The 22,964-nt window shown below is 39.9% G+C and overlaps 1 protein-coding gene and 1 non-coding gene across 2 annotated transcripts; both read right to left on the minus strand.

The window, feature by feature from the left end:
* Positions 1-1,880: 1,880 nt before the first annotated feature.
* Positions 1,881-22,912, minus strand: EIF4G2 (eukaryotic translation initiation factor 4 gamma 2). Its single transcript, XM_089523104.1, has 23 exons — positions 22,876-22,912; positions 22,431-22,521; positions 15,133-15,237; positions 14,274-14,339; positions 13,747-13,872; positions 12,272-12,374; positions 11,128-11,259; positions 10,968-11,034; positions 10,723-10,874; positions 9,927-10,037; positions 9,305-9,388; positions 9,119-9,217; positions 8,805-8,946; positions 8,551-8,711; positions 7,703-7,816; positions 7,093-7,218; positions 6,382-6,486; positions 6,061-6,276; positions 5,687-5,945; positions 5,321-5,525; positions 4,620-4,831; positions 3,920-4,041; positions 1,881-2,697 (listed from the first exon to the last, which is right to left on the minus strand). Exons 1-23 carry the CDS (start codon positions 22,910-22,912, stop codon positions 2,632-2,634), a joined length of 2,901 nt encoding a protein of 966 aa, XP_089379230.1. The 3' UTR covers positions 1,881-2,631.
* Positions 7,468-7,663, minus strand: LOC149314473 (small nucleolar RNA SNORD97). The gene has a single exon (XR_016281188.1). It is a non-coding gene; the product is annotated as a small nucleolar RNA SNORD97 (small nucleolar RNA).
* Positions 22,913-22,964: the final 52 nt, after the last annotated feature.

Genomic DNA, 22,964 nt, shown 5'->3' on the forward strand with positions numbered 1-22,964 from the left:
TAGGGAAGATGCCTCAAGGTTGGTCCCCCTCCCCCCCCCCCATTTAAAAAGATATTGCTTCCTACTGAATAGATGGAACAGACCTGAGAGTAGGATAGTGTGGATTTGAAAACAAAATATCAAATATATAGGATCTAGTGTACTTAACAGTTACTTTTTCACTTATGTAAAAGTACTTTTAGTAGCTAGGACAAGCTTTAGGGGATGAAATGAAAACAGTGGGAATGTTTTACAATCAAATTAGGAAAGTTGGCTATGGACACAGGCAGGACAACCATTTGATCCAAAATAGCTGAGTTGATGAAATGGTAAAATGGTTCAAAACCAGATCTCTCATAAGATCTGACCCAAACTATTTATATTTTCCAAACAAACGCTTTTATTTTGTAGCCAGCTGCCATTACAAAAATCTAAACCAACTTCAAAATAAAAAAACTAAAAACACAGTATACATATTTATGATATAAAAACAAGTATCACAATGACCCAATGTAATATATTGCCAACACAGCAGACAGGTTATTGTGCCCTTGTTGGGAATCAATGTAAGGACTGTGTATTACACCATATTCTTTACAACAGAAATGGCAGAAACTGGGAAGGGGACTGGGAAGTTCATGTCAGGATTAATTCCATATAGTGTTATCAACCATACAAAGCAAAGAACAGGCCGTTCATGTATTTAAATTGCTGTGTCTGCTAGAAGGTACCTTATGCACTAATTTCTCCTGATTACTGTATTTCCATTTGGAGGATTTCAAATTGTTTGGGAACTTGAAGATCAGAAGTCAAGGACATTACTGGTGTTTCTCCAGAATACCACAATAGCAACACTGAATCTGAGGGAGATAAGAGATGAATTGCCAAGTTTTCCTCATACACTTTCATACCTGTGAGCCTGGGGTTTACATAGACCAAGTGCAACAGCTTCTGTTGGACACATCATGAGCTAGAAAGATCCCGCTTTAAAGATAACAAAATCAGGATTTGATGATCATTTAGATAATTATGCACCTTTGATAACAAACTTTTATTGCAGGATTTTTCAACCCAACCCCCCCGGTCAAGTCACTCTGCCACAAACACAGTGATTATCTCCCTGCTAGCACTTGGGAGATCAGATTTAGTCTATAGTATTGATGTAAACACTTAATTCATACAAGGCCAATGTATGGAATTAATAATGTAGTACTTTCCTTTTGTCAGCTCTATCTTGTTGTCAGTTTCAACAAGAGCAAACCTCAATGTTAATATTGTAAGAGAAGCTCATGTTGCTGCCTGAGGTTTCTAGTTTAGAAAGACAGCTTCTACTGAAGCACAAGAACAGAGGTGGTGAACATGTATGTAGCTTTCCAAGGGCTGTATGGACTGTATGCACAGTCAATGGAGATGGATGTTAACCACTGTAGTTCTAACATCTAGAAGGCTGCACATTCATGCTTCAGGATGTACTCCTTGAGATGTTGTGACTGCAGCGCCAGGATTAGACAATGCTAGTTGGGGCTGACATCTAGACAGCCATATGACTCTTTATTACTCTCTAGCTATAACTAGATTCCCTTAACTGTATTAGTTATTTAATACCCAAAAGTCTCACCAAAAGCTTGCTGTAAAAAGGTTCACCATTTTCTAGAGCCCTAAAAACCTCAAAAGACAAATATGATTCTGAAGCATGAATTATGTCATAAATTGATGGTTTTACTTTCTTTTCATGAAGTTTGATGTCACCCTTTCTTAGCATGTTTGTCTTATCTACACCTTTGCCTGATTAAATAAGCAAGATCAACAACAAAAAAAGCCTGTCAGAGCTTTTACCCTCAATATTAATTTTTCAAAGGTAAAGACAAATAAAATTTAAAGAGCAGTCATTTCAACACACATTCAAGTATCACAATATTTATTGATAGATACAAGTATATAAAATCAGGGCATGAACATGTCTTGATAAATTAAGTAGACTTAATTTCAATACTATAATAGGGACCAATTCAGTTTCTCACTATTTTGCTTCACACCCAAAGACCACTTCCTAGGGCATTTATCCACCTCTTCAAACTGATCATTTTTGTGCAAGTAAACCATGTTTCTTTTTTAAAAAAAGACTTGTGCACTTGCCCAGGCTCAAAGATATTAAAATCTAGCACATAAAGCCCATTACTAGAGGTAGAAATACAGGCAATATACTATTACGGCAACCACCATCGATTACAGTTAAGGATTCTCTGTAACAACCAAATGAATAATCAAATATTGCAACAACTCAAGTATTACACTGAGCAAAGTGCATTTCTACAGTATTCAGTGTTGCTATTCAGATTTCTAATGAACAGCCTATGGTAACTGGCATCAAAGAAGATCCTTACACAGACTGCTTCTGAACTTATGATGTAATTATTGCATGCTGCTAATACACTGTTAATCTAAACATTAAAGATACTCTAAAATATTTTTATGGTAGACTATGATTAAGACATACTACAAAAACCCTTAGGCAGAAGCAAGTCCTACTGACCTACTGCTGCTTTAAATATTGTGAAAACATTACAGCGGAATGAGTTTTCGCAGTGGTTAGGTCAAATGCAGTTACATCATAGCAACAGTATGTTTGCACAATTTAAGGCTTTGGCTGGTTTAGTCAGCTTCTTCTTCAGATTCTTCCTCCTCAGCCGTTTCCAGCCAGGTCAACCACTGATTTACCTGCAAGTAAGCCAGTACAACATTAACAGCTGACAAAGTGAGAAGCATAACACTTCATACTCCTTTGGAGATTGACCCTGTATGTATCCTGCACATAATACACAACTTAGGCCTAAATCTAATCACTATTCCAACTAGAATACACAGAGCATTGGAACTTAAGTACTGTCCATCCAAACTTCTATCAGATCAACTTTGTTTGGAACTAGCGGTTTATTTACACCAAAGATAGTTTTTAAAAGCTTTCTGAATATTTATGCTAAATATCAAACTTAAGAACTAAACTGAAATGAATTTCAATGACTTGATTCTCAAAGTTTTACAAAATGTAACACCTTAAAGGAAAATCAGATAATTTAGATAATTTTCCTTTAAGGTGTTACATTTTGTAAAACTTTGAGAATCAAGTCATTGAATGCATTTCAGTTTAGTTCTTAAGTTTACCACAGATAATCAATGTGATGGTAAATGTTAGAAATGTAAAGATAAAATTGGCACGATGTATCATAGTTGGTGGCAATATATTATAGTTAAAAAATTTTGGCAAAATATACACAAGGAAATGCAAAAAGTACTAAAATTAATCATTCCCCTTCTTCCAGAATTAGTTTTATTAAACACAGTAGACATGATACAAACTAAACTAAATTCAAATCAAATCAGTGTGATTTTGTACATGATCTCGGCAGCTTGCATGGTACTGGCTAAACACTGGGAAATCTAGAAAAATTCCTACTATAGAAGAATGGAAATTAAAGGTACTCGAATTTTGGAATATGGATAGACTATGTATATAAATGGGAAAACGATTCAAGATTATGAAAACAAATGGAAGGAAGTTGAAAAATCTTGGTAATGTTTGTAGTACAGTCATTATATAGATAAGAGATCCCATTTAAAGACCGAAGAATCAAAAATTAATTTATATTTAGATATAAATGTTGACATTGTTCTTGAGGGACAGATTGTTAAATATTCTGATTTGAACTTACATTTATTAATAGATATACTTGTAAGTAAATATGTAATCTTTTTTTCTTTTCTGCCCTTTCACCCCTCGTTCTTTTCTTCTCTCCTTACCCAGATTTTTTCACTTGTTTGTATGTTAATATGTATGTATATTTTAAAATAAAAATTAAAAAAACTTTTAAAAAGATTTCAGACAATAGAGTTGTTTTTTTTTTAAAACAACTTGTTAAGAGCCTGCAAGAAGGTAATATACCTGGAACAAAGCTTTCCCCTTCCCTGGAAACTCTTGAGTAATATCTTCTTTCCATGCCAGGAAAGCTTCTTCTTCAATGATTTCCATATCATAGAAATGAACAAAGAAGCGCAGTAACATGCCTGAAACAAAAGGGTACACACTTTCATTTTTAATACAGAAGTCTTTTTCTTCATCCCAGGTTTATGTAATAAAAAAATAAAAACAAAAACCCACCACTAAAAATATATTGCTGGCCCTCCATATCCACAGCTTTAAAATATCAAATATATAATATGTATAATTAATTCCAAAAGCAAACCATGATTTTGCCATTTTACATAAAGAATACTATTTTATTACATATTGTATTAAATGGGACTTGGGTATCCATGGTGTGTGTGTCTGAACCAAACACCAGAGGATACCAAGAGCCCACTGTACTTGATTGGATGATTTTTAAAAGCATCAGTAAGCCAGAAGTTCTTTGCCGTACCTATTTCTATGTTTCACCTTGTTATAACTGTTAACTCCAGAACAGACATGGGACACCTACCAACTTTCATAGTGCTGCTAGCAAGTCTTGCACTTAGGCAAAATGAGAAAAGCCCACTCTGTTACTATGAAATGAATCCTGTCTATCTATTTGACAAGGACTGTCACACCCTATATGACAAGCATGCATGAAGAAGGGAAGGGTGAGAAGTATTTTTATTCCTACCTTTTGGAAAGTTGTTATTATAGCAGTGCACTTGGAGCGCATACAGGGCACTCACTTGTAGATCAACATGGTCATGAAGGAACTTCTGCATTACTGGCTTAAAGGAAAGAAGCAGCTGTTTTTCTTGCTCCAATTGCTCTTTTGAAGGAGCAGATGAAGAATCTGGTTCATCGTTAGGTGGGTTTACTTCACTAGAAATATACTGCAAGAAACTAAAAGAGAAGGAAATAAAAACAGGCACAGGATGTCAAGTATTAGTCCCACCTATAGTAGACTCACAGAATAGAACTTAGATAAACATTCTTATCACATTCCTGCCAATTCAGTGGGTGCAACCCTAACTGGGACTAACAGTTGGCTCTAGACCTGTTTACAACATGTCATCTCTGTAAAGAGGAAATAATGAAGACCCAGGCTAAGGCTGGGGAAGGTGTGGCTCACAAGATGTTGCTAGATTGCAACTTCCTTCATAGTACTGATGGGAGTTGCAGTCTAATATCCAGAGGGCCATACCTTCCCCACCCTGCTCTAGGCCAATGATCAATAATTCTTTCATATATCTAGGAACAAATGCATAATGAAACTACAAGATTTTAGAATCCTTAACACCAACTTTGACAAAACATTGCTAATATATTAGTTCATTTCAACAAAACTGGTTAATTTCAACTAAACCAGTTTAGGTACATTTAATCTCTCACCTGGTCATCAAAATATTAACAAATCCCTTATCTACATGAAGTTTTGGTGAAATGTTGTCCTTTATCCATTTATAAATCGCTTGAGGGGATGGGTCCAATTTTATTTGCTTTAATAGCTCTTTTTCCAGTTTCAGAAGTGGAAACAAGAAGCTAAGTCCTTTCCCTTCCAAGATCTCCAGCATACGATCTTTATTCTGGTCAATTTCTGTAACACACAAAACATTCCAATTTGTCATTCAGGTTTGTCAACCTCGCAACTGATGTAGGATTCTTGCTTTAGCTTATCATTTGATGAGACTATATGTATTTAGCTCTTTCTAAACTTTTTATACATTACACAACTATAATTTCTTTTTGCATGCTTACCTGGCAACATCTTCTGCATATTAACTTTGCTCTGTTGGAAGAGTTCCGTCAGCCATTCACGGTCCTGTAATTTAGCTAACTGCTGAAGGCAAAGCAAGAAGAGGGGGAAATGGGTGCCACTTTCCAATGGTTGAGCTAGTTCGGAGATGCTAACTAGTTCTGAAATTATGGCACGGGCTGCAAACTGTGCTAGATACGATTTTACCAGAGGGATGTCCACTTCCAGTTTAGGACACTGGTCCAATACATTTAGGAATGCCTGAAAAATAAGGAGCAGTAATTAGAATTCACTGCATCCTTATTAGGTGACCATATAGTATGGGCAAGCAAATGCAACAAATCAAACCACGATTACCACTCCATTATGTTAGTACCTGCATGAAGTTGTCACTAGTGGCTATCCCTTCCTGCTTAAGTAAGTTGATCAGTGTGCTTGCTTTTTCCTTGTCTTCATCAGATCGATCCAGTGACTGAAGTATTATTTTGCTTAGCATCTCAGATATAAAGTGTTTTGGCGCCCTCATTTCTCTCACACTGTTGACAGCATCATTGGCATTTCCATTGTTCAGATATTCAGTCACAACAGCTTCCTAAAAATAGGGGGGGGGGGGGGGAGAGAGAAGAAGTTTGCTATTTCCCACATGTCTTTGCAGAAATGAAAATATGCAGTTCTAAGAGTGAATAACAGAACTTACTGTTAACTTAAGCAACTCTTCCTTAGAAGGTGGAGGCTTTTTACTTGTCTTTGCAGGCTTCTCCTGGATAAGTGGTGGATTTGTCTTGAGACCAAGCTGAGGTGGCTTAAAGAACAAACATCCTTATTAGAACTGAACAGCTCTCTAGGAGTACTGAAGAATCTAGACTAAAAGCTGCTGGTTTAAAACTCTTCAGCATTCAGTATACGTCACCAAACTCCTAAAACGACTCAGGATTTGCAACATGCTGACAGAAATAGTGGTTCAAAGAACTCAATAAAGCCTTCTATTCCAGAAGCATCTTTAACCAAGGACAGAGTTCCACAGATATTTGAAACTCATGACTTTTTAAATTAAAGACTAACTACCTGATGGTATGCAAATTAACTAAGCACTAAGTATACCTAGACTTGCTTCCCAAAAACCATGCCTGCTGTTTGTTATAATGCTTAGCCTACCATCACTTATTCTACTAAACTCTGAAAACAGAAGAAAGTGACTTACACAGACTTACTAGATTTGAGTCTATATAAAAAGCAATGTCTTTATTTCTAAAGTCAATGGAAGAAAATGCAAAATGACACTCACACCCAACAAATATTCATGAATTCCGTAGTTTCCCATATGCAATTTTTAGTCCAACTACAACATTAATCATAACTGTAATCCAATTGTAGTTTTAATTAACAGTTGGCTATCTAAGGTATTTACCTGTCCCAAAGGTGGTGTCTGAGTACGTGGTGGCTGTGCACTGGGTGGGATCATAGTTATCTGGGGTTGAAGCTTTGGCACTTGGTTTTTATTTATTAGGAAAGATTGAGCAGGCCTCAGGCTAATCTGTGGAAAGAACGAAGGGGTCAGAACTGTATATCAGACAGGGTGGGATTGTACTTGTTACACAAGCATTAATGACCAGATCAAAAGCTGAAGGGCAGGGTATAAATGTTTAAAATAAATAAACCTGAGGGATAGCATGACTAACTATTAGCTGTGAAGGAGATGCTATTTTATTGTAATTTATTTCACCATCAACAAGGATTTCAAACTGCCAGAACTATTTCAACTGCTCCTTTATGAATATGATTATTGCCCTCATATCTCATAATCTTGCTCACAGGACACTGGATACTCCAAGGACTGAGGGGAGAGGCAGGTGAAAGAGAAGGATAGGGAGAGAAAAATGGGGGGGAGGGGAAGACTGAGAAAAAGAGGGAGGAGGAAAAGTTAGGGAGTTCCAGTACTGGTCCTCGTAATAACGCGTCTTGTTATAATCATTGGGCATTGTGTTTAGAACCAAGTCAGTTCAGACAAAAGCATCTACCTCATCTGCATTAAGCTGTCCTTTCTTAGAAAACCGTGGCAGCATATCCTTGGACTGTCCTTGTTGCTGAGATAGAAGTCCCTGATTCTGATTATGGAAAAGTTGGCTTTGCCCCTGTTTTCAAGGAAAGTGAAAGGGAAGTGAAAACCACCAAATCTCAGTATTTGTATTTAATCAATGTCTGAAGCACCTCACATTTTCAGCATATCTTATAACATTTCTCTTTAATGCATGCACATGCAGAGGGCTGGATGGTCATTTTGGGTCATTCCTAAAAGCTGTCCATTACTCATTTTCTTAAACAACCTCTCCAAACATTCTGGACACTTCTGGTTGATTTTGGAGGGCTGTTCTTTAGCTCTGTGTATGTGGGGAGCATGCTGAGATCACTTTATGGCAAAGCTACATTATTAGATATTTTAGCCTCAAAAAGCATTTTCCAGCCATTTTTAATGGGATCCAGAGGAGCCCTCAGGCTGCACAATCCTTACACCTGGTCCATATTATCCAGTGCTATGAAGAGATTATAACACCAAACTGCCAATTAGTTAACATATAATAAGCAAACTATTTTGGATATTGCTTGTTCAAAATAAAAATTCTTTACAAGAACAATCTATATATTGCAATGACTGAAGGCCACCTCTGCTTCACAGCTCAGTCTTCATCCTTCTATTAGTACTGTATAGCATTTATATAACAAAGTAGCTATTTCAGGAGAACAATGAATGGTGGAAAAGGCAGAGCTAATTTTTTTTATCCCTTCAGTCCCCGATGAAGTTCTGAAAAGAAGGAATCAACTGTTAGTACTTTTTTGTTCAGTTTCTTAAACTGCTTCCATTACTTACTGGATTTTTCAAAAAGGATTTGCCTAGTTCTCCAAACTGGGATTGAGTAGAAGCCATGAGGTGTCCCCCATGGCCATTGAAAAGTTGATTTGACCGATGTCGCCCCATGGTGGGTGAAAATCTATCTTGAATAACTCCTGGACCAGTACCAATTCCGCTACCTGTTTAAGAATGCACACATTTGTCTTAAGGTTTTTAAAACATCCCAAGAATATACGGTTGATACATAGCTAATTCCAAGTTGATGTAATTACCAGGCATTTGTCCAAACATATCAGCAAGCCCTCCAAGTGGATCCCTGTCTAGTTTTATTCTGGGTGGCATGAACGGTCCCTCCAGAAAGAAGTCACTTCTCATCCCTTGAGACATAGGAGGAGGAATAAAAACTCCCAGATCCTTAAAAACAAAAATAGACAAATCCAGTGTTATAGATATTAAATTGGCTGAACTATGTGAATTTAACATATTTTACATAAAGACAAATTTCAAGGACTCATTTTTTATTCAAGATGTACTATATCTGTAACAGAACCTACAGCTAAATATTTGTATAAGCTTTATTACTTACTTTCACTGCATCTTGACGGATTTGATTGATAGTCTTTGGTCCATTGTCAAGAAAAGCTTTGCGAGGAACCCAACGGTGTTCTCTCAACTCCACAGTATCCTTTAAGCATAAAGTGATATGGAGTTAAGTTCAGTTACATGTGTCAGCACATCTGACCTACGGCAGTGATCATATTTATGCTCTTACCTGCAGCAGGAAACGAATCCTTGCCGGCAATTCCTTACTCATCATCAAGGAGCGCATACGGGCAAAGTACTGATCCATTAAGGACTGTTTAGAAAGAATTTCCCATGTTCAATTAAGCTGACATGTCAGAAAACACAATATAGCAGAAGCAATGATATCTCTTAAGTAACACTATTCAGTAACTTTAGTTGTTGTTTCCACCTCCCATGTATTTCTCTTTATGCCAGGTCTCATTTTTGCTTTCTGGTTAAAGTCCTGCTGCAAAATAGCTAACTACTAAATATGATGTTAAGTGAATAAAAATCATTTATTTTGTATTGAAAATAATAATCAAAGCATGCCTTAAACCAGACATGAAGATGTCTCCTGTCTAAAACTGTATCACAGCTCATCATTATCTATGATAAATTAGAGTTTATGTCACATATTTCCTACCCCTTCCTTAAGGCATCCTAGGACAGGCAAATAATAATATGTCATTTCCCCCCTAAATAACTGTTTTTGTTAGACACATTCATTATATACACATAGACATGCATATTCACACTGAACACCTACTAGGCTGGGGGCAATAAATTAACTACAAGCAAGCAATAAATAATAACGTTTTTGGAATATTTACCTTGGCTTTTGCATGGTCTAGTCTAGGTCCTACTGTCCTCATTATCTGACAGAGGCACTCCAAATCCTCTCCCATATCCTTGAGTTGGACTCTCTTCTTCTTTTCCAAAAGCTGAAAGTTTTAGATGTCAAGAAACACATCCATTAACAACAGATTTCTTTATGGACAGTTCACAACTTTTTATAAATAAATCTAATACTTTATATATCCTCTGATGAGTTACTTGGTTTACAGGTTAACATTAAAAAAAAAACATCCATTAAGATATCCAAAATGAGTTGCTTTTAAACCATGTTCAACTTTGGCCTTTATCAGTAACCTCTGCTGAAATAATGTTTCTCATGGGAAAGCATGTCCCATGTTTTGTTTAGTTCACATGAATGTAGGATAACAGAATGACTGACAGATCTGGCCAGTGCTTCACATATACTGAAATGTACACCTAGCAATTTGATCCAGTTATTTTTTGGATCACACTGATACTATTAGGATGTAATAATTGTAAGCCACTCTGATAGCCTTTAGGGCTGAAGAGCAGGCTATAAATACCATAATAAAATATTAAACATTTTTTTTCACCATATGAGCCTTCATGTATTAGTCTCTGACGTTATAAAGGGAACATCCGTTTAAGGATGGCATTTATTGTGAAAGCACAAACATCACATTTTCGACACTAAAATCTATTTAACTGTAGTATTTTAAATCAAGCTACTACCTTGCAAGTTGATATTCACCACCCACCCTCAATTATAACTGCTTCTGAACATCAAGACTGAAAATCAATATCGCTTACTGTTTTGATGCACTTATGAAGGATAGATTCATGAATAAGATCAAGTTTGCCAAGTTCTCCAATGAATTTGATGTTTCCCAGCATCTTAATCTTAGCAATGGCTCTCTGTTCCTCCTCCTCGGGGAGGAGGGGGCCATCATGCTTATCATAGACTGAAAGAAACATACACATATATCAATGTTATTCTGCATTTACAACATACACAAAACCCAATGAAAAATTATGTTAAAAATTTGAAATCTTACTATCAACATTTCTGGTGCGGTTTTCAAATTCATCTTGAAGTTTAGAAATTAAGAGGCGTCTGAATGTCTGGGAATAAAAAAAAAACAGTAGTTTTACATATTGTCATTGTAGAATACTCATTCTGATATCAGCTGCAGCTTGAGAAAATATTGCACTCACTGTGCTTTGCTTCTGTCCTGGATGACTCTCTGCTGATGGGCCATCAAAGTTGGGTGCATCTTCTGCCAGTCGCAGACATAGTTGAGCATATAGCGAGCTATATTTGGGCTCTTCAAGGGCTTTGTCTACGATCTAAAGAGGAGAATCTTCATGAATTACTTGGAGGAAACAGACTACAAAGCACACCTCATCAGTGACAGATTCCTTGTCAAAGAATCCCTCTTTTTTCCTGTTATAGCTGCCTCCTTAGTTTCAAAGTTCATGATAGCTAACAATAACCCAAGTATGATCGAGTAAATTCTAAAACTAGAATACTTTGCAGTGATACTGCTCTAGCAAATACACACATTTTCCCAGGAGCCAGTGGTAATTAACAAAAAGTAGGAAGGAGAACTGGCTTTTATCCTGTTGGTTTAAATACTTCTTTAATACAGTCATTCAAACGTCAGAACTATTTTTTGCTTCTTAAGTAGACAGCTTGTGTGGCACCAGAAATGCCATTAGGACACTGCCTAGTTAAGATTCTAAACTTTGTTTCTCCTTTATCCTGTGCTGTATGATGAAAACTATTCTCTAGCATTAATCACTATTAGAAAATGGACCATACTGAATCATCACTAAAAATGATGGTAGAGAAATCAGACATCACACAAACTTTATTTCAGACAATCACTAACACCAAGCCCAATGCTTCTATTGTGGAATAAGGTTTTTTTTGCACACAAATCAACACAGCTGTGCCAGTTCAGTATATTCAGATAGCTTATGCTAGCACAGCATTATTTGTGCTGATGTAGTAAAACCATCTTTGCAGCCTGTGACAAGCACTTCTGTATTACTAAGGCAGCTCACAGCATAACATTATTATATTAAAAATGTTAGTTGTGTAGTTGTACTGTCAGCACCCCCCAAAAATTAAATATAGCATAATATTTCTAATCAACCATTATTGTAATTTTCACTCCCTATGTTTTAACCTTACCTTCATCACCTTACAGAATTCTCTCAAAGATGGTACCTCTTAAGCCTGATGAATATTAGAATTCATCCATCTGAGGCCTTTCTCCCTCTACTGATACTATATTGTTATACACTTCAAAATCATTTTAATGAAATCAGCATTTTTCTAATAAGTGCATCTTACCAGCAGTATGATCCCCTTTAGGATGAGCTTAGACTCTACACCCACATTGAGGAGCTCAAGGCATAGCTTGTCAAACTTTTCAGGAGTAAGCTTATTTAATATGCTAAAGAAAACAAAAACAAGTAAACTAAGACTTTTCTTTTCAATGGTTTGATCTGTTTATTACAAGGTTTGCTTTTTAATAAAAAAAATTGTGAAACTAGACAGAAGGACTTCCCCCAAAGGAAGCACCCCACAACTATGCAGCCTTTCTCTTAGGTAAATTATGAACACATCTGAAATATATGCTACACTGAGGTTACAGACAGAAAGCCTGGCACCATGTGTCTGAGATGGTACTGAATGCAATGACAGTCCAGCTTCAGTGAGAACACAGGAAAATTTGTCAGTGTGGGCCTGAACAGGGAGGCCAAAATAAAGCTGCTTCGGGTCACTGTGGAAGTATGCTGTTTACATGATGCATGCGTCCCAAGAAGTCAGAAGCCACACCAAAGCCAAGCTCCAGTCCTAAGGACTGGAGTGCAGCTTTGGCGCAGCTTCTGGACTCTTAAGATGTGCGTGTCATTTAAACAGCATACTTCCAAAGTGACCTGAAGCAGCTTTATTTTGGCCTGCCTGCTCAGGCCCTGTGACAGGATTAAAATTTCTCCAAGAAGGAAAGTCTGAAGAATCTCAGGAGCAAGGATGTTGAAGTATGGCAAAGAATGGATCTGTAAGGAATAACAAGTGGAGAACTGAAGCTGAGGAAGAGTTAAGCAACATGCTGAAGCACAAAAGGGTTAATAAAATGGGCCATTAACAAAAGTTCACAATGTTTACAAGTGTGTGTGGAGAAGTATGCAAGAATTAGCTTGAGACAGAATGCCTAAACACAGTGATATGTAGAAGGCAGTGGCATGAAAAGAACCCACTTAAGCAAACAATGTAAGTAAGCAAAGAAATGGGACTGAATGGAGGAGCCAAGGATAACAGAGGATGATGCAAAACTGTAAACTTAAGGTCTTGTGCTACAAGACGTCAAGCAGTGAGAAAGAAAAAGAGGTTTGGTAATGGTGGGCAAATGCACCAAGAACTTCTTAATCTAGGGCTTATACTCTGCCCACATAACAAGCACTGAATCTTCCAAGCAGACAAGAGTCACCAGAAACTCAAAATTTCTATTTTTTCCCACTTGGACAGCAAACTAAAGTGATTTTAAAGCATCCTGGCAGGCCACATGGGAAATTCAACCTGCATGCATTGGCAGATCACAAGCGGGCATGTCTGACATAGCATACAACTGGGAACTGTGCCAGTGTGTCTACAATCACTACAGCATTGTGGTCTACCAGCTGTAAGAAAGAAAAAGTCCCTGTGGAAAAGTGCAAGTCATATACTGGATCTGAATCAAACATCCAATAGGGTGTGTGTGTTATAGAATATATTCCAATTACTTCTTATTTTAAACCAAGACATTTTATTATTTCATGTCTTACCCTCTCACTTTCCTGAAGATTGCATCGTGTCGTTCTTTGTCATTTGCGGAGTCGTCATCTCGTCTAGTGCTTCGTGAAGGAATCCATTTCTGAGCGTTTTGCCCTGGGGTTTTCCCCAGGAACTCGCTTTATTTGGAAACAAGAACCACTGATTAGTACCAACAATGCATTCCCATAGGAATTCAGGACACTCAAATTCAACTTAAAATTATTCCGCTTGCCCTACCAGCCACAGGACCTGCTTAAAAGAAGTTGAGGAAATTTCACAGCTAACTTAAAAAAACAAAACCCAACTGTTGACTCTGTTAATCAGGATAAATTTCTCAGATATCTTAACCAATTTTTCCTACAAACAGGATGTTAACCCTGAGTATCATTTGAACAGTTCCCAGATAAAACTGGTCCAGGAGGCTGTTTATGAATTAAGGCCAATATGGTTCACACATATACTAATCCTAATATACCTACTATTCACTTCAAAGCAATCACATCTGAGATAGTGTTGCTAACAGTATGAAGAGACATACCTGTTGCCGGCAGTCTTGGGATAGTGCTGAGGTGCACCCCTACCTCCTCCTCCGCCTGAAGAAGCACTATAGAAACAAAATCTCAGTTACTCACATAGTTTGTTACATTTGCCAAAACTAATTATGTGAGCAGTTACATGACTGCCCATCTGTGACAACTTAAGTCATCTCCAGGCAAAAAGGAAACAGCCAAGCAAGGCTTGGTTCTTTTCTTTGGGATGCATCTATGTTTCACATTTATTTTGATAATCAACTAACCTTTCTGAGGCAAGTACTATTGTTTATAAATTATTAACAAGATGGGAGATTACACAAGGATTCTGTAATTCCTTTCAAGTACATTTAAAGATTTAGCGATGAGTGCATCTGGCATGCAACTCAATCAACACTGCACTAACAGCACACACGTATTATTTTCTGGTAGTACTTTTTCTGGCATCTGATAAACGTATCCCTAGTCTATGAACACTTATGCTACGAACTCTCAGGTGGTCTCAAAGGTGCAAAAAGACCCTTTTGAGTACCTGTTCCTGTCCTTTTGGCACATGTGACACTGGCTAAGGGCATTAACTGCTAACATTCCTAACTTAAAAATACAACTGGGTGTTTTGATGTGCTTTTGACAGTATATAGGTAGTCTGTTGATAAGCAAGCTTGCTTCCATTTCTGCCTTATACAGTGCAACTGTGCTATCACAAACTGTTGTAGCTGTGCAAGACAAACTACTGTTATGCAGTATGCTTGTTCTTATCCTCTTTGTCCTAGCTTAAGATCATGAATAGTGAATGATATGCTTCTCAACTTTTAGACTTGATTGGTCTTTCCATCTGTTTCACCACCAAAATCTAGGCACATATACCTGAAACGAGAAGCACCCCCTTCTGCAATCGCACTCTCCACTTTGGCGGCTTGACAATGAAGAATCTTCAAAAGAATAAATTGACAGGATAGGGAAAAACAAAACCTAGAAGACAATCAAAGGTAGGTATTGTAAGTGTCTAACCTCCAATTAGCCCTTTCTCCAAAATCACTCAAATTAGAGCATCAATTAGTGTCTCCCTAGTAATTTCATCTGTAAGTCTGGTGTTATTTTTAGAATTTCACTTTCTACATGAGCAGTTTCTTCCCGTCTCATTTACCCCCCCCCCTTCTGCAATTTAAAACTATTCACTGTAAAAGAAATGCTGCATTCAATGAAGATGGTAATAAACAACCCCAAAAGAAAAGCACACACAGAGAGAGATTTTCTGGAATTTATAAAATACTGGCTGGCATCCTGTTGGTTAGCCTCACCCAAAGTAACCCATTCAATCCATTACTGAACAATGACTCCACACAGAGGTAAATCCCATTTATTCAATGGGTCTACTCCAGTAAGGACCAACAACAGGATTGTTGTATAGTATAGTAGGAACCAACAACTAATTTGTTTGTCAACAGATCATGCTTCAATCAAAATCTCTAATAAGCATGACCTTTGAAACAGGAGAAGAGATTTAGAATAAGGAGGTAAAACTGAACAGATTTAAACACACAAATGTAATATGAAATGGTAGCCGACCAGACACCCTCCTTTTCCAGGATATGCCCTACATACCAGCCTTCTGTCCAGGAGGAGTTTCAAAACATCCTCCATTCTGAGCATGTCTAAGCATGAACTTACATTCATGTGAGTGTTTCTAGCTCATGTAATGTCCTGCATCTTTCTTGAATATCCTAGATTTTGTGATGCCATGTCCTTCTTTGTGATTAGGACACATCTGGTCATCCTGAAGATGAGAGACTATTGCTTCCCAATCAGAGAAGGGAAGCAAGAAGCAGTTAAGGTAGGGAATCATTTAGTGTTCCCTTGCTGATCACTTTCCTAAATCCTATCGACTTAAAGTAAGGTTAACTCCCAAGGAAAGCCATGATAGGAGCTCCAATTCCACAAACGGACAATGCAAGGAGTGGTGGCCTCTCTATGAAAATGCTGGAGCAAGGGAGGGGGGAGCATGGCTACAGCTGAACAAAAGAAGCCCTGCAGCCCCATCCCCCAGACAGACAGCAGGGTGCCTAGACGTCCTCCCTTTCCAGGACGTGTCCTCCATTCCAGCCTTCTGACCAAGAGGAATCCCAAATGGTCGTCCAATATAAGCATCACCAAGAACTATGGAATGACGTTTCTGTGAGTGTTTATAGCTTTTATTCAGTCACGTCCTCCATTTCCCCGTGCCTTGTCCTCCTTCGTGGATGGAAAGCATCCGATCATCCTGACCAAACAAAAGCTCGCGAGACTCACATTAATCTTGGCTGAGATTATTCTGGAATATTGCTCCTGGGCAGAAAGCTGGAAAGGAGGACAAGTCCTAGGGAAAGAGGATGCTCTCTGCCACCCTTTTCCTACTCAAAATGGGGAGGGGGGGCTTTTTGGAATAGCCCTCCTGGAAAGGAGTACCCCTCCGTCCACCCTCCCTCCCTCCCAGGGCCAGTCTTTGGGCGCCGCCCGTGAGGCTCGGCCCGGCCTTTGTTCTCGAGGCTGCTTGGCCTTCGCGGGGAACACGAACGATGGCGAACGAAAAGCACCACGATCACCGCTGCATCCACACGGGAGGCATAACCCGATTTGGTACCGCTTTAATTCGTTGTCTGGCCCTTCGCTATGGAATTCTGGGAGGCGCAGTTTCCAACTCCAGCTCCCCGAATTCCATAGCACTTGAGCCAGACAAAGACTTAAAGCGGTACCAAACCGGGTTATGCCTCCCGTGTGGCTGCGGCCCGGGTCCCGGCGCCGTCCGCCATTTTGTGTCTCGGAGCGGAACGTGTGGCAGCGAGGACAAGATGGCGGCCGTTTGAGGCGGCGGCCATTTTGTGCCTCAGCAGCAGCGGCAGCACTCAGCCTCCTCCGCCTCCTCCTCCTCCGGGGCCCGAGATGGTGGCGCCTGAGAGCCCAACGGGCGCCGTGGCTGGCTGCGCGCCGCCTCCCTCACCTTCCCTAGAGCCTAGTCAGCGTTCCTGGAGCAGCAGCGTCGGCCTCGATGAAGGCGGGGGCGAGGCGAGAGAAGGGACGGGGAGAAGAGGGAGCCGGGGCGGGTCTGGGTCGGGGCCGGGGAGGGAGGGGGGGCAGAACGGGCCTCCGAGTCACTGCCGCCGCCGCCGCAGCTGCAGAAGCCGCCCAGCGCTGCTCCCCTCCGACACCTCCATAGAGACCGCGCCGACTCACCGCTGCTGCTTCTAACGCGCACTGAGGCTGCCCCCCACTAACTTTATCACGCAGAGCGGCAGCCAAACCCGCCTCTCCACGCCGGCTTCCAATGGCAGCGCCGCGCTCTTTCGGGACAACCAATCAAAAAGAGCGCAGAGGGAGGGGTGGGCGGGGCTTAGAGAAATCACGCCCGAGGAGGAGGAGGAGGAGGGAAAAAGGGTTAGGTTGAGAGGAAGCACCGCCGCAGTGCAGCACCGCATTCACAAAGGCGGGCGGCGGCGTAGGCAGCGGGATCCGAGGGAGGGTGGGTTGCGCAAATGGCGCAGCGGGTCATCTGGGGGGCTTAGGAGAGAGGATGGTGATGCCTTCCTCGCTCGCATCCCTGAGTGCTAGGCTCCTTTCCTCCAGGGACCGGGGCTGAGGGAGGCAGGCCCTGTGGCCCCTTCCAGGCGGAGGAGGAGAGAGGGCTCCCTCCACACTCAGTGCCCTGCTTCCAAGGGAAGGGGCCACATGCTCTGCCTCTGGGGAAGGCCCTTCCTGGGCTTTGTTCCCAGACATAAGACTCTGGGGGGAGCCTAGAGGCTGCAGGCCTCTGGTAGTCGCAGGGAAGCCTCTGGGAGAACTTAGCGCCCTGGATGGATGGAGGGATGGATGGATGGAGGGGCATTTTAAGGAGGGCCCTGGATGGAGCTGCTTTGGAAGCATTTTACTCACATCTCGCCAATCCTGGTGCATCATGCCACTCGTTTCATTAGGGGAGAAGAAATGTGGGGTTCATTTAGCTCCCTCTCTCTCTCTGTGTATGATCTTGTTCTCTGATTCACTCACCAAAGCATTCCTTTTAAATCAATATATATTTTTAAACTATTTTAAATTGACTATCTCAACACAATAGTTCTCATGTATCACACACACACACAGGTATGCACTGATACACCAAAATGTATATTATCACAGTATAATAGCTCTCATTACTTCCTAATGTTTCCTTTTAAATGAATATCTTTTAAAAAACATTTTTATTAAACATCTCAGCACAATAGTTGTCTCATATATATATATATATATATATATCACATACACATGCACTTATACACCAAAAATTATATTATCGCTATATTTAGCTTTCGTTACTTCCCAATATATCATCCCATATAAAACAAATAACTTGTATAATACATATACGTTGCTTCTGCCTTACATCCTTTATCTTCTCTGTTTCCTTCCTCCCATCCTCCCCCCCCTTCCGTTTCTTTATCCTACACACTTCCCTCCTTTCATGGCCTTTCCTTCTCCTTTCTTCCTTTCCTCTTAAATTAATTTCAACAAGACTGGGCAGGTCGACATGGGCACAGAACCAAGGTGATGAATATGCCAGGAAGCTATGGTATTACCTGACCCACAAAACCACCCTCTCCCACATGAATGAAGCAGTTAGTAAAAGAAATATAGTACAGACAACCTAATTTCACATGCTGGTTAAGGTACATACGTACATCCTAATTTCACATGCTAGTTTAGGATCAGAACAATTGGAAAGACACCCCCCCAAAAAATATCAAATCTCGGGCTGTATTATTGCTATATATTTCTTAACAGAGAATTAAAACCGTTGTTCCTTTTTGCTTAAAATAGTTCATGCCTTTAGTGGAAACAAAGTTGTCATGGTATCTTGCTCCTGCACGTAATTCTGTTCACCCTAGCCACAGTTACACAAAGCCATTCCAACTCCTACTTGTGAAACGGTGAGTGATTTCATAGCTGGTGATTCCACAGAACCTGCATTTAAATGTTTATAACGCGTCATCACTGGAGTTGCAAAACAGATTTCATTTCACATCACAATGCTGAAGGTGCTTTGGGAAAAAGTACTCAGGTTACTGCATGTCTGTGCTATGTAAATATACTGCTATAGTCATGAACAGTGTAAGGATGATCTAGGCTTTTATATAGCGCTGAACAGTTAAAGGTGCCAGTTTGATGGCTCAAGCATTTTTGCTTAGGTGAACATTGACAGTCCCTTGTTGTGTGTCGTCAAGCAATTTCTGACTTTTGGTAACTGGAAGGCAAACCTGTCGCAGGGGTTTCTTTGTAGGTTTTGTTCAGAGCGGAGTTGCCTCCGCCCTCTGAGGCTGAGAGTGGGTAGCATGCCCAAGGTCACCCAGTGGGTTTTCATGGCTGAGTGGGGATTCAAAGCCTAGTCCCCACAGTTGTAGACCAACGCTCAAACCATTACATCACTGTTTGTCTGCTGCTCCCTTGCTAGTGCCAATCCCCTACTTCCTAGTGGGGACTGGAGGGAAGTTGTTTTGCAATCACAGCGCAGCCAGCCAACTAATAAGGAATCAGAGATTTTGTTGCTTATCTCACTAGTCAGTTGTTATGGGTTGTCTTGCTTTAAAACTGCTTCACCCGTACTTGTGAAGATAGCTGAATGTTGACACTGGGTATCACGTTTTACTTTTACCATGTTTCTGCTTAAATAGCATAACTGCCCGTTTTGTTTTCTGCACTGTTAAGTTCCACAGTACTGTTTGCACCACCTGGCTTACCCCCATCTGTGTCATGATCAGGATCCCTTTATTTATTTTTACAAATAAACCATAATAATGCTATTACAGCATGACATCACAGTTCTGTTACACGACTACCTTTTAAACAATTAAAAATATTTCTTTATTTTTTTAAAAAGTGGCACTGGTGGTAATGCTGTCGCATGTGGTACCGCAGGGAAGCAAAGCAAAAACATTCCCATTTGAATAGTGACTTCCAGAGGTTAACAGTTCAGGATTGTACTGTTACTACAGCAAATGAACACACTACAAAAAGGTAAAGAGGATTTTGTGTGCATCTATCTATCTATCTATCTATCTATGCCTTCAAGTCACTTCTTGACTCATGTCAACCCCATCAATTTCATAGCTTTTCTTTGACAAGGAACACTAGAGCATAGGACACAGAACAGGAAACACCTAACCAAAGTGGGAAAAGGGGGCCATTAACAGATTCCCAGCATGTAAACATTGAATTCCCAATTACTCTTACAGCATAAGAACAATGGGGGAACCACAATCTCGGTGATGTCCTTAAATTTATGAGCCCCCATGCTTAAACTGGCCAAGGGGTTCTAGGAGATGCAATCCCCAAAAGCAGTATTTTCAAGCTGTGAAGACTGACATTTCCTGCCTCCTCCCATGGGGAATAAGGTAAATACAAAAAGAATTATTTGGTTGTCCTATTCCCTAGTCTTCCTCTTTATTCTTTCAGAGAAAAACAGTTATGTCATCTTCCATTGGATTCACTTAACAGTCATGTCTATCTACACTGTTAGTGCAAAACATACAACTACTTGCTTCCTGAGCAACCTCACCTCAGGACACAGGTCCATTAACTATCTGTGTGTGTGTGTGTGTGTGTGTGTTCCACCTTCAAGTCATTTCCAACCTATGGTGACCCCAAGGCAAACCTATTGTGGGGTTTTCTTGTCAAGGTTTGTTCAGAGGAAATTTGCCATTGCGTCCCCTGAGGCTGAGAGCATGTGACTTACCCAGTGGGTTTTCATGGCTGAGCAGGAATCAAACCCTGGTCTACTTAGATAGAATTCTGTTTGTTTATCAATTTATTGTATGTATGACTCAGTCATCCCTGATGGGTGAACACCTAATTAATGATTTTTTCCTATACAGGCAAATGCTTTCCTTAGAACATTCAACCAGTTTCTATCATACTATCAAATGTTATCTGTTATTATGGCATAGTATACTATACACTACTCTATATTACATAAAATAATTAAAGATTGTGACCTGATTACTTTTTTGAGTCTCTCTCTCTCTCTCTCTCTCTCCACCCGTTAAAAAATTTAAACCCGTTAAAAACGACTGGCTAACTGTGCCAAAGATAACAGACAGTGGAAGTGTTGGTGTAGTTTGACATCAGCAGCAAGGCTTGTAGGTCTGACACTTGATGTAGCTGGGCCTACATCTCTATTCATACTGTGCACTGAGTTCCTGAATATTCTCTGGTTGAGCAGATTATTGGCAAAGTTACACCAATATACTGAGGACTGTAGATGTTCTGTATTACAAATTAGAAAGATGTTATCACACACCACGGACTTGATCTTTGACACTTTTTTTCCAAAAAGGTTGGGTACCATTTGATTAAGAAACTTATGAGACTTTTGTGGATCAAGCCATATACAATGACTGGCCATTCCAGCTTCCCAGAGTTTCAGGGAGGGATGCTGGGATTGAATTTAGGACTTTTTGGATACCAAACAAGTGTTCTATCACAGAACTAGTCATTCCAGGCCCAAAGATCTCACTGAGTATGTGCTAAATGCCCAATTATGTTTTTGTTCCATCTGGGCTTATCTGTCTCTGTGTATCTATTCCTTGATGTTAGGTGCTCTGAACAGTGTAGATCCTTGGAAGAGGCTTAAAGACATTCTGTGGGGTTTCCAGATGACAGCAACACTACTATGAGTGATCACCTTTTCCACAAGGGATAAATGCTGCAGAACCTGCAATAGGTTGAATATTTCACTTGCCCTACCTTTCCCCATAAAAATCAGTTGCTATAGCTGCTGCTATTTATCTGCGGAGAGAGAAAGAGAGGACGACAGTGCAGTGAAACTCAATGGATTTATCAGTTTTACTTTTGGCATGAACAGGGCTTCTTCTGAAGGTACAGGATGCCAAGTCTTGCCAATTTCACACCCATTCCTTTCAAAGGTATATGTCTCTTAATGCAGAATGTTGAGAAGGGAGCCCTGGTGGGGCAGTGGTTAAATGCCTGTACTGCAGCCACAAGGTTGTGAGTTCGATCCTAGGGGTTCCAAGGTCCACTCAGCCAGGCATCCTTCTGAGGTTGCTAAAATGAGTACCCAGCTTGTTGGGGGCAATTAGCTTACACATTGAAAACCACTTAGGGAGTGGTTAAGTGCACTGATAAGCGGTATAGAAATGTACTTGCTATTACTAAGTTTCATCTCTTCATTGCTGCAATCCTTCAGGTGAGGTGAAACTGAAAACTCACATTCAATTTTAACCTCAGTTGTATCTTTACATAGAAGGATTATAATAATTTTCACTTCAAAAACTCTACAACAGAGGAACCATACATTAGAATTGCAAGTGATGGAGAGCTGGCGGGATAATGGAAATGAGAGGATTTATACATGATCACCAAGCTCTAAATCAGATAAAATAGTAATGCAGGGCCATCTCACACTTTAAAATATAAGGCTTAAAATATCACTAAGAGCCAATAGTGCTTTTCAAATTGGCATGGTACCTGGCGGGGATAGGAACAGACATACAATAGAAATACCACCTGGATTCACAGCTAGTAAATGACCCCAATATCAGAGAAAAAGGTTAGTAGCACAACACCCAGTTCTCAAGTGAGACATACCACGAATACCATTCAAAGGCGGGTTACACACCGCCATTTAGTATGTAATGAATACGTACTAGGGTTAGGAAGGGGCGGTGCTTCCGTAC

This window comes from Sceloporus occidentalis, unplaced genomic scaffold (assembly GCF_023333645.1).
Source record: "Sceloporus occidentalis isolate IW3139 unplaced genomic scaffold, rSceOcc1.0.p SCAF_4, whole genome shotgun sequence".
In the NCBI taxonomy this organism is placed as follows: domain Eukaryota; kingdom Metazoa; phylum Chordata; class Lepidosauria; order Squamata; family Phrynosomatidae; genus Sceloporus; species Sceloporus occidentalis.

What these genes read in the sequence shown, in the direction of transcription:
- EIF4G2 (XM_089523104.1), bottom strand. Translation starts at nt 22,912, where the DNA reads ATGGCGGTGTGTAACCCGCCTTTGAATGGTATTCGTG. An exon ending in GCCTTTGAATGGTATTCGTG is followed by an intron (nt 22,522 to 22,875) that starts GTATGTCTCACT and finishes TTCTATGTAAAG; the next exon opens with ATACAACTGAGGTTAAAATT. An exon ending in TTCATAAGTGCATCAAAACA is followed by an intron (nt 10,038 to 10,722) that starts GTAAGCGATATT and finishes TAAAACTTTCAG; the next exon opens with CTTTTGGAAAAGAAGAAGAG.